The following is a 12,132-nucleotide window of genomic DNA, read 5'->3' on the forward strand; positions in this document are numbered from 1 at the left end:
CTCCCCACTTCAGCTCTCATGAACTGGATTCAAAGTTTCTTTGAAAAGCAGATACACATATGCCACACCCGGCCACAGTTGCTAACATTAGGCAAGAAAACAGCAGACATTTAAATATAGAACAGCCAGGCTTGGTGAGAAAGGAGAGCCCTGCTGGTGCATCTTGACTTCCTTGATCAGCCAGCTCTCGTGCTTACACAGAATGAAACAAAACAAGCAATCATTTCATTTGGAAGGAAAAATATTCCTGGAAACCAAAGTGTGCAAAGTGTCCTATGTTGGGTTGTTTGTCCACAGCCCAAGATTTTAAAGTCTCAGACCAGATTTCTGGTGAGTCAAACTTTAGATGTCCAGGAACATTACAGTCTCCCCAGGAGAGATGAACAGATTCCCTCAAGACTAGACCATGCTATATATGTCAAGATGGACATGCAGTGGTGATAGGTGACAGCAGATTATTTCTTAATCCATTCAATTAAGTATCATTTAAGACCTGACCTTCCTTAGGATAAAGACACAGTTTTACAGTAGAATATCCAAGTTTCTTAAAAGAAACAGATGATACAAGTCTTTCTGAGCCTGAATGAACTACCCCCACTCACTCTTTCACCCAGGAGAAAGCCTTGCACTGCTAAATAAGAAATAAAGGCCTTCCCTTTCCCCATGCAGTGCAACCAGCTCATATCTGCAACGCCTGCCATAGCTCTAAGCTGTTAATGCAGGCACACGATGCACACTTGAATTGCACCCACACGACAACCCCACTATTGCTCTCAGGTACCTCAGGGGAACATGCCACCAAAAAGAACAGCCTGGCAATCCACGCACTTGGGAAAGGCAGCCCAGGGGTGGAAAGCACAGTTAGGTCTGAGTTCATGCAAAGCAGTGATAGGACGACTCATGGGCACCTATTCAAGGAACAGGCAACGGGACAGTTGTGTAATTGTTTGGATGAAACGTGCAAATGTCCCGCTCATTGACTGGCAAGCACTTCTGGCCAGAACAGTACCTGTCCTGTCCAAACCAAAAGTAAAACACTCTTGCTTCATCTCAACTAGGAAAATCCTCTAGTCTGAATATCAGCGGCCCTAAGCCTGGAACTCTCTGCCTCCTAGCAAGCCGGGTGACTGATCTGCTCTCCATTTGCATCTGCTTCCACATCTCCCTCCCCACAAGCAAGACTTGGAAAAATTAATCCCTGCCAACAAAAGCTGTCAGCACACTATCACAAAAAGGCTCTGGGGACTCTATTCTGTCACCTTGATTCCCACCCAGGAGTCTCTTACTCTCTGCTGCTTTCCTTAGGGCTACTGGCCAAATTAAGTCCCAACTGGCACAACTCAAGATGGCCCAGTCTATCCTTGAACTACTATCACCATCCATCCACGCATCAGGTACAGCTCAAGGCCATACAAACAGCATGATATTTGAGAAGAAACTCAGTCTCTGTTGTTATCAGCACAGTTTCAGAGTTTAGTGCACTCTTGGCATTCAACAACTACTTCTTAATACAGACGTGAAACCAAAAATCAAGTGGTGAGAAGGACAGAAGATATGGTATTTTATATTTTTATCAGAATTTTAGCAAATGTGTCTGTAGTTCACTGGTATTTTTCTTCCATGGTACAGTTTACAGTTCATGGTACAGTTGTACCACCATACAATTATAAAATACTACAGATGACACTTTCCAAGCTGTGATCCAGGAAGTGACATTTCATTTTCAAAAATGACCTAAGAATTTAATTCCTAACAGTTTAGAGACTTAGTTTCATCTTTTAAGATTGTCTCCAAAATGGACATTAAGATGCTTTCTGAATAGCTGAGCTAATTGATACATTCACAATATAATGTTTGCATAGGTTGTCTTGTAAAACAGTCGTAAAATTAAAATGTATAAACACAATAAAGAAAACAATCAGGACTTACTTTCCCTGTCCAAAGTGCAGGTGCTTGCATGTGTACATACACATATGCACTCATCTATTTGTACTAACATGAGTAAACTTAGCAGACTTTATCAACTACCAGCAACAGCCATGGATATGCAGATAATAGTATATATTTAATAGTTGTGCATATATATTTTTTTAAAAAAATAACCTAAGCTAAACAAACTTTGAATAAGAACATCTAGATAGACACAAAGATGTATTTGTTGCTAGATCCTGTGAAACAAGTAGCTGTCTGTCACAAAGGCTGAAGGGAAGGCAGGGACATCTCTTTGTTATCAGCCTTCAGAGAAAGACTAAGAGCAAAGGTAAAAAAGGCACTCCTGTGTTTATCTGAGTGGGAGCTCCAGTGCATGTACCAAGGCAGCCTGTGAGCCTGCCAAGGCAGGAGCCAGGCAGCCCAGCCTGCAGCCCACAGAGCAGCTGTCAGTCCCACTGCAGGAGCACGGGGACAGTGCCAGGAGCCAGCACGCTGTGTGACCTTACCTGTTCCAGGTAGCGTTGGAGCAGGCCCGGCGCTGCTGGGTCCCCCGCTCATCCAAGGCTGCCTGCTCTCTCTTGCCCAGATCACTGAGGCTGGGCGAACTCATGAACTTCAACCTGCGAAGAGTCCTCATGGTCAAATGTGTGTTTGCGTGTGGCAGCTACAGATACACCATCCTGTTTACACACACACACACGCAGCTGGAGCAGCGGTAGCAGCAGCAGTGCGAGCAGTTCCCTCCGTTTGCTGTTCAAAAAAGAAACTTAAAAGAAAAAGAAGAGAGAACCAGTCTCTACGGAGCACACCTCTGCCAGCAAGAAAACAAACCTTTAATCAGATCAACTCTGACGTCATCAACTGTGGTTAATAATTTCTCCAGTCCTTTCAAAAAATAAGTCGAACTTCTGGCTGCTGCTACAGCACATTGAAGGGGCCCCTTGTAAGCACAGCTGCCCCAAGTGTGACGGCTTCCCTTCCCCGTGGCCCCAGGCACCACGTCCCAGGAATCTCACTCAGCACTGTGGTGCTCCACCTGTCATGGGAACCACTTGGCTCCTCCAGCAGCCTGGAGGGGTCGTGCAGCATTTCCCAACCTCTCCCCTCTCTTCCTGCACTCATAAATGGAAATGAAACTGGAAGGCAACAGGCAGGAGAAAAAAAACAAAACAACCAAACCCAAGTAACCAATGCTGACGTGCTGAGGCTTTACTGGGAAGTTTCATAATCGCCTGTGCCCTGCCACCTTACGACACTGAACACTCTCAGTCATACATCCACACCCTCAGAGGCTGCTCTGGCTCAAAGCCTCACACAAAGGATTGGCAAGCAATATAACTGCAGAATGAAAAGCAATGGTCTGGGGTTTAGCATTTGGAGGAATTTGTGGTGGTGCACAGGAAAGCCAGATGCTTTGCCTTTCTCTGCCTTTTATTTGTTTTATTTTATTTTTAAATTGCACAACTTGAGGCATACCAAGTTTCTACAAAAGCCCCAGGTGTCTTATCTTCAAAGGAAAAATCTTTCTTTCTGTGACTGCAGCAGTGGAGCTGAAGGATATGCTGCTACAAGACTCCACCCCATGCTTAACTTGCTGTCACTCACTTGCAGTTCTGTTTTAAATCCAGGACTGGATAATCTTCTGGGGTAGTTTGCAACAGACTGAGCCAGAATGTAAGAACTACAGCATTGATCTGCAAATACTCTGGTAAAAGCCACAAAAGGCTCGCACTCACTGCAAAGGGGTTTCAACAGAAGAACTTAACCTTTTTTCCTTTTTCTTTTTTTTTTTTTTTTTTTCCTTCTCACTTTCTAATTTCTCTTTTCATCTCTGATAGCCTGTTGTCTAGATTAAGGTTATAACCAGATTTCTTGGTGTCCAAATAACATGACAAAGCTCACATTACAGGAAAACTCAATTTGTCACAGAGAGCTCTGCCCTATGTGCATCATATGCTGACATGTTTTAGTAAAAAAACAATTCCTCTCACTATTCAATCGCGGTCAGATAGGATTATTCCATATAAATATTTACTTCTAAAATTTGTATTTGGTGTTAGCTCCATGGGAACTAATTGCTACTTAGAGAAATAAATCTGTGTGCCAGTTTTAGCCATAGTGGTTTTACCCAGTTGCTTGAATTAGCAATGTATTAATTGCTCTTCCCACACTAAAATTCTCAAATATACAAAGAAACATCACAATAGATGGCATATAGCATTTCCCTTTGGAAGGGACCTGCAGCCCCACATTTAACCTATGGTCAAAGACATTACTATCCCCAGTCTCTTCCAGATGTTTAAATCTTTCAAACAAACAATAAGTTTGCTGCCAGTATGTATATGGCAGCAAAAGGCAAACAAATACAACCATGTATATGTGTATCTATATCTATATCTATCTCAATGTTTTAAGGGATGAAATGTCTTCTGCAGCATACAGATGAGAGAGCAAACACAGCTCCAGCAGAACACTGCTTTATCCAAATATGATGAAGGGCATTCCATTTCTGTGGACAATATGGCTGGGGAGAGCAGCAGAACACAACTCAGCCCAAGCTTCTGCTAAGGGCTCAGATAAAATCTTTGTCTGCCTTGTTCAGTGAAACAGCTAGTTAGATAAGCAGCAATGTAATTCCATCTAATTTCATTTTCCACCTAGCTCAGTTGCTTTTCTGCTTCTCACTTTCTGTGAATTTGATAAGTTTTGCAAAATGTTATTATACTGGATTAAATCCTTGGATTTTTAAACTCTTTGATTCCATCTGTAGGGTGAAATATTACACCTGTAGAAGTCATCCTATTTATGTGCCACCCCATTAATCCCAGTAACCAGTACTAGACTCAGAGTCAACGCATGCACCAAAACCACAGGTGAGTCGGCATTCCAATCTCCTGAAAAATTCTGTAATTACACTTGACCAAATGTTGACTTATGATAAAATAAATAATTTTCAACAAGGGCCACGTCTACCCCTGTAGAGTAATAATACTTCACATTTATGCCATGCTGTGAGTCCACGGGAGTTAGAAGGAGACTTCCAGAAGGCTCAATAAGGAGCACTACAAGCTTCTTAAACAACTGTACTCAGCACAATCACAGAGCTGAGACTGTTAAGTGCTGGTAGGTTAATTCATTTAAACCCAGCATGCCGTACATGGTACTAATACCACTACTTAGCTCACACAAAACCTGCAGCTGAAAGGTTAAGTAGTTTAATCAGAACCACACAGCCACCTCAGTGAAGAAGGCACTGTCAGCCCTAGTTCCTTCTCTTCCCCCCCAATCTCTCTCCTCGTAAAAACAGGCCTGCCTCTACTAGAAAGAATTCTTTGATCTGTGGGGCCCACATCCTGTGAGTGACTGCACAGCAAGTCCCAGAGTCACCAGAGTCATAGCGCAATTTCTGCTTACCTGGACTTAACTTCTATCTCAAGGACTAAAACAATATATAGGTAGATAAATACAGGCTGGAAGTTGAAGAGGATTTATGCTTCTACCAGAAAACCATGCTAACATACAGATCCAGGAACTCGTATCAAACACTGCTTTTAAAATCACAAGGGTTACTCCACGGTTACCTCTTGATACGTCAGTTATGTCTGCAACGTTCTTGCTGGGACCTGTGGTTTAAATACTGCATTGCTGTGCCTAGAAAATATTAGAAAAAAAAAAAATCCAGGCAGTCCTCCCCAAGCATACACTCAGTTTCAAAAAAATGAGGTTTGTTGGAGAAAAAAAAAATTATTTACCTAATGTTATGTAAATTTTCACAGTTTAATTGTACTGTCTACTTACAAGTTTCTTTTTGGCCATGACAAGAAGTGAAAAGAAGCAAAAAGTAATGTTCACAATGCAAAACATTAAGAAATTCTCAATATATGAAATTCATAATAAAGCTGTTACTGCTATAGGTCAACATGTCTTAGACAACACCACTCAGCTACTGCAATGACAGGTTAGCACTGCAGTGGTATCGGTACCAGTGGGACGATATAAACAGTAAGAATTTGCCATCTCAGCTTTATTTACTATTCAGAGCTTTGCCATGAAAGAAAACAACTCAATAAATAAAAATTCTAATTGCAAAAGAAAAAAAAGCAGCCCACTACTTCACTTTATCTCCCTATCTCGCATGGAGAAGAGAGCAGAACTTCCTATAGTGACATTGAGTGGTGTACACTCGGCAAAGAAGAGAATGGTAAAATGTCTCTGTGGCAGAAAGGAGTTAAAAATCTCCCTAGAAAAATGCACTTTACTTTTTCATAAACTACACCACAAAACGTAGGGCATGCCTTGACACATGCCAAAGCTCAGGAATTAGTCTTCTTAGAGAGCAGCACAGCCTTCTTAAAGGCACAGCACATCCTGCCACGCCAGCAGACAAGAGGCGAGACAGAGAGGAAGGAGATGCAACCATCAGGAAAAAATAAAAAGAGCCAGGAGGAAATGAAGTTGTAAACCTTATGACTCATCAATTCCTTTGCTACAGTATTTACAGAAAGTTCCTTTATCATCAGAAAACAAAGAATAAAAATAATAAAGAAAGCATGAAGGTAAACAGGGTCTGTTTACACCTTTCCTCCTCTATCCCACTGACTCTTTGCAACCTCTGGAGATAAAGGTATTCTTAAGGGTGCCTTTTTTTTTTTAATTGAGATTAGTCCTTGCTAAACTCTTGGTTTTGCTAGCTCTTTATCTAATTTCTTCCCTCACCACAGTCAAGCACTGATTTGCAAGAGAGGACTTGGCCTTACTTATACATCTTCCCAACCTTTGGAACATCTCCTGTACTTCTGCATCCCACAACCAACCATGCCTGCATGACCACAGCTGCCTCCCTTTGGACAGCTGGGCTTTCTGCCCCTTCACCTCCGTGTGGGATTCATACATGGCATTTGTCTTTTAGGCTGTGACAAAGAAATGCTCATTATCTTCCTGCAAAGCAATCACAAGGTAACATCCAAGAAGAGCCCTTTGACCAGGGCTAGAAAGGGATGTTCTGCCCCTGTCACTACTTCTGCAGTTAATGGTCCATCCTGCAAAGTTTCAGACCCGACCTTCAGGCAACCCATGGCTGCTGCATTTCCAGAGATACACTGGCTTCCACCAAACTTGGCCATCCATGGCATGGCAACCTGCAGACAATCAGGGTTCTTTTCCTGGACCTTCCCTTTTCAGTGTGAGGCAGAACAGCATGAGTGTGCCCAAGAGATTTTCTCAGCAGAGAGGCCTGCATCTGAACAAAGAACCATCCAGACTGCAGCAACCACCTAATTGTAGTTTCTTTTCAAATTCTGCTGATAAATGATATTTATTAATTGTATACTGAGCTTCTCAGCCTCCCCACCTTGATCCCTTCCTGCTTCTCCTTCACGCTTTGCTTTTGTACTCCCTCTTTGTTTTTTGTCTTTCTTGGCTAGTTAATTCTTCCTCATATAAAGGGAAATATAAAGGGAAAGGAAAATAGTTGGTACTAACACAATATTTGCAAACCACTCTTCAGCTGGCTCTCAGGGAATCAAGGCTTCAGTTTGCCTGTTTGGACTATGAGCTCTTCTTTACCCTTTTTACTTAGGGGATTTACTCTGTTTTTCAGCCAGCAAAACGGGGCCCTGAACTCAGATACAGACCCCAGTCTCCAGCATAATCTTACACAGGTTGTGAATTAAGCAATACTTGCTGAAAGCATCCATGAAATCCCACTCCCTTTGTCAGCAGTTTTTGGTCTTACAGAGCATAGCCATACAAGTAGTTCTTAAAATAGAGTAGACAGCTAAATATTTTTTTGTCTTGTTCTTCAGGATAAAGGCACTAGGAGAAAATTAGGACAGGAATATGCCTTTTACACCCCCATCCAAAACATTAAGCTTTCCATGATAAATCTACACTCCTAGCTTATAGTATTGCTCCTAGTTATCTCTGTCAGGGTTCTGGGAATTAAAGACAGAGCAGTGGTCCAAAAAAAAAAAATGCACTGGTTCTGCTGGAGAAAGTGAGGACCAATGCTCTGGATTATATGACCTGTGGCCTTACCACCTTCCAATCACATGCACCTAGGAAAGGATGTGGGTTTCTGAGTGCCAAATGTACCTGTTTCAGGTATTACTGTTGCCCACTCAGTGAATTAACAGCCCATTGTAACAAGTATATACTCCAAGACAAGTTCACAACTTTGCTTTAAATGGAAGTCAAATTTTATACTTTGATTTAGAAAGTAAGGTCTCAAGAGTTCTGATCAATAAGTAAATTAAACATTTAAAATACTTTGTGCTCTTATTACAAGAACATGAAGCAGTGGAAAATTAATCTTAGAAAGTACAGTAATTTCACGATTACCAGCTGCACCTGATTATAAGCCGCATGTCCAGGTGTCAGCAACGTTTAGGTCTTTGTCCATATATGAGCCGCACTGGATTATAAGCCACACTTCCGTTCGCAGTGAACTTTCACAAAGTTGCCAATTAGTAACAGAATCGTGGGATTGCGGGGTTAACTGGGAGGTGTTGACCTTGGAAACATTATTTCCAAGCAAAAAAAGATACAGACAATAGCTGCGGCAGCGTACCCTGTAAGTTTTATCAACAAGCGGAAAAAGATACGAACAATAGTTTGGTCATTTTACAAGCATTTCCAACAGATCCGCATTGCCTTTAAACAGCCACTCAGCCGGGCAGCTGCACGGGCGGTTGAGGAGCCAGGCAGCCGCGTGGGTGGCTGGGGAGCCAGGTGGGCAGGGAGCTGGGTAGCTGCTTGGGTGGGCGGAGAGTCAGGTGGGTGGGGAGCTGGGTGGACAGCTGGGTGGACGGGGAGCCGGGCAGCCGTGGGGGCAGGTGGGGAGCCAGGTGGGCGGGGAGCCAGGCAGCCGCGTGGGCGGGGAGCCAGGCAGCTGCACAGCCGCACAAGACTGAAAACACTGAAAAAATACAGAGAAATATCATGGGCTTGGATCAGAGGCAATGCCCCGCCGCCAAGGCCGCGCAGGCTCCAGCTCAGGGCTGCTGTGGGCTCGCACTTCCGGGTTGAAAAATTTCTGAACATCATTCATATATTGGCCGCTCTGGAGTACAAGTCGCACTTCTGGGTAAGAACTAAAACTTTAGTCAAAACGGTGCAGCTTATAATCATGAAATTACTGTAATTGAGCTCATAATACACATGATTTTTGGCCTTCCTGAGTTCTGTGTCAATTCTTTACTAAATTGCCATCTTGCATAATTTTAATTGGCTCCCAGAACACCACGACCTTGATGCAGCAGCTACAGTATCTCAGTGCTGTCTTCTACAGTTATATATGGCACTGTGCCCTCCAAATCTGTGAACCCTGAGAGAGGAGAAGCGTGTGCTGCACAGTGCTATTTTTCTTATATCCAAACATTTCTGATCCAAGGTCTTCCAAGAAGGCTCTGATTGCCTTGGAAGGTCACCAAGATAAAGAACCAACCCACTTCAGCAACTCACCGAGTTTCTAATGAACTGCACTGGCGGGCAGCCGTTACTTACAAGTAATATCCCGTCTTTCTCTCAAAGCCATGACATCGCTTGCATAATGCTCTCTCTGAGCATGGCTAGAAGCATGAACTGTGCCTTGAGATTACTGTCCCCTCCTGTGCCTAAGTCAGGGAGGTTACTTCAGATCCAAGCAATGCAAGAGCCAGCTCTGCAAACTTGGGGGATCTTTGACTCTGGTGGTATCACACTGCTGTTATTTGCGCTGTACTATAGCTCTCTGAAACAAATCCTGTAGTCCTGCAAGAATCAACAAAAGCCTGGTATTCAATACAAATTGATTATTTCAGAAAATTCACCATTCTCCCTTTGCCTCATAAGAATATCTTTCTGAATGGAAAAATTGCCAGAGAGACTTAAAAGACAATCCAAAATTGCAACATCTGTCTGTGCACTTGGACTCTGCAGCACTCAGCCTGATGGAACTTTCACAGGATGAAAAAATGGGGACTTTTTGCCATCCTTCATACACACATCCTTCACACTTTCTCATGCTGAGGCAGTCCCTGCAGACTCAGATACTGGGCAGTACAAACAGCCAGAGTATAAAAAGCCTTAATTGCACAAATTATTTTACACTTGTACCTTTAAATCTTCATTTCACCAGGTCAGCAGGTCCACGTATGCATCACATTCTGAGTGTTTTCTCAGGATGTTCTGGGAAATAATTTATCTCAAAGAGTAGAGTGATGGGATTTTTTAGACTCCACAGCAAGGTTTGGACAGTCTTCACTGTCACTGCAGCTCACTAGTCAGTCTCAGTCTTCAATCAGACACAATACGGTATCAACACCTGAGTTATCACCTAGGAGGAATGTCTCATCATCAAGGAGGTAAAGCACATTCCATTACATTTCCTTATAGGAAACATTTTTTCCCCACAAGGTAGCAACAACTAGATACTTAATTGTACTCCTCCTTCTCTAAAGTCAGTTGTCTTAGGCTGCAATAAGGAATGTGATCAAAAGTGTGAGCTGGGGCTGTGTCACTTCAGGCGAGTAGGGAGGGAGCCCTGAAAACAGCCATGTAAAACACAAAAAACCCCAATAAAACGTGCCTGTCTGTGAACACATGCTTCCTAGGATATTGCTTCTAACTACATTTTAACTCTGATGAGCTCCTCACAGGGCAAAACAGCTTAACTCCCACAAAGGTTTACAAATCAATGGCTATTTGTCACATGTGGGTTTTTTAATAAAAGATGCTCCTCTTTGGGTTTTCCAGCAGGCATGGAAGGGGCAGTGATGGCAGGGCAAACACAACAGGAATCCCTGCTACTTTCCTCCCCTAGGCAGCCTGAGGGAGCACCCAGTGCCATCCCCTCTTTAGAGGGGCCAAAATTCTGCACCCCTCCTTGGTGTGAGATGCTGCCCACAGGACAATCTGTGACCCTGGCAAACGAACAGAACCTTCCTGTCTTGCACTTTTGCTCAGTCCTCCACCCATGGAACACAAGGTTTCTCCACCGACACTCATACTTACCTGAACAGCAGTGGCACCACTGTGAGTCTTGTAGTTTTGCTGCATCTTTAAAGCTTTAGGCCCTGCTGTGATATTTTGGTGCTTTCAAATCATAGGGGCCATCAGTCAAAAGATAGAAAAGGGGGAAGTGATGTTTCTTTTTCTTCCCCCTCAGTCTCAGAATGGTCAGAATCTGAATTAATTTTATCCTGTGTTGGTTCATATTTTTTCCAAGCGAGTTCATGCATTTCTAGTTGCAGAAATAAAAGGTCATGAATCCAGCCAACTCACTCTCTCTCCTAAAAGGGGTGAATCCCTTCTAAGGAGTGAATCACCAACATATGGAAAGAAAATAAAATAAAATGCAAAAATATCTTCTGTGGGACTGGAATCATAGCTGCATGCAAAATGGACAAATGGACAAAATGGACAAGGGGACTTTGGATGCCATTTGTTTGCATCAATTTTTAGGTCATCTGTTTAATTTGACTGATGAACATGGGGAAGAAATTAAACCAAAACTTTCATCTTCTTGCTAAAAATAAATAAAACAGTCTTGCTTTCTGCAGTGTTTGTCTATGCAGCACAAACCTTTGAGCAGACTGGAGGAGTTAGGGAGGAGGACAGTGAAAGGACTCAAATCACTTTTTCATAAAATAAGGTTAAAATGATCCTGGCCCTCATCTAATCCTCCACATGTTCAAAAGGAGATATGTGCATGAATATATGTGCATGTCATTATGTTGGTTTTATTAGTCATCTGTTACAGAGATTAGTTCCAAGAGAAAGTTTTGGATCTGGATCTGAACTCCCTGAGCAAGAAGAGTATCCAGAACTGAACTTTTGATTACAACTGGCATAAAGATAATTTGAATCCAGGCTTTTGATTCATTGACTGAATTTGGATTTCCTTGATTTGTTTTGTACAAGAATTTAGCATGTCAGTTGAAAAGTAAACACAACTTATTCTGCTGGAATAAAATAGAAAATTTCACTGTTTTTTTACTGTAGTATATTGTTACTTATCTAATGCTTTCAACAAAACAAAATCTTGGTTCAAATGTTTTCAAGCATTCTTTTTAAAAAGATGAAAAGCTTTCCAACTTATTGCTGGTACTCAATAGTATTAAAAAAAACCCAAAACAACAAACCAATAAACAGTATAGAAACCTTAATTTTAAAGGCTAAATTATTAATAGTATATAACTGTCCTTCCCTAGGAGAGGGACT

At 42.4% G+C, this 12,132-nt stretch overlaps 1 protein-coding gene across 4 annotated transcripts in view; it reads right to left on the reverse strand.

Moving 5' to 3' along the window:
• The window catches only part of LOC116995752 (proline-rich protein 5-like), an 89,081-nt gene that overhangs the window by 47,080 nt on the left and 29,869 nt on the right, over positions 1 to 12,132 (reverse strand). For 3 of the 4 annotated variants that reach the window (XM_033058696.1, XM_033058694.1, XM_033058695.1), the window contains exon 3: positions 2,439 to 2,552. In XM_033058696.1, coding sequence (XP_032914587.1) covers positions 2,439 to 2,542 — 104 coding nt within the window. In that variant the 5' untranslated portion in view covers positions 2,543 to 2,552. Of the gene's footprint in view, positions 1 to 2,438; positions 2,570 to 12,132 lie in introns of those variants that run through there. The other variant, XM_033058692.1, reaches the window with a different exon arrangement.

Source organism: Catharus ustulatus, chromosome 4, assembly GCF_009819885.2.
Source record: "Catharus ustulatus isolate bCatUst1 chromosome 4, bCatUst1.pri.v2, whole genome shotgun sequence".
Lineage (NCBI taxonomy): Eukaryota > Metazoa > Chordata > Aves > Passeriformes > Turdidae > Catharus > Catharus ustulatus.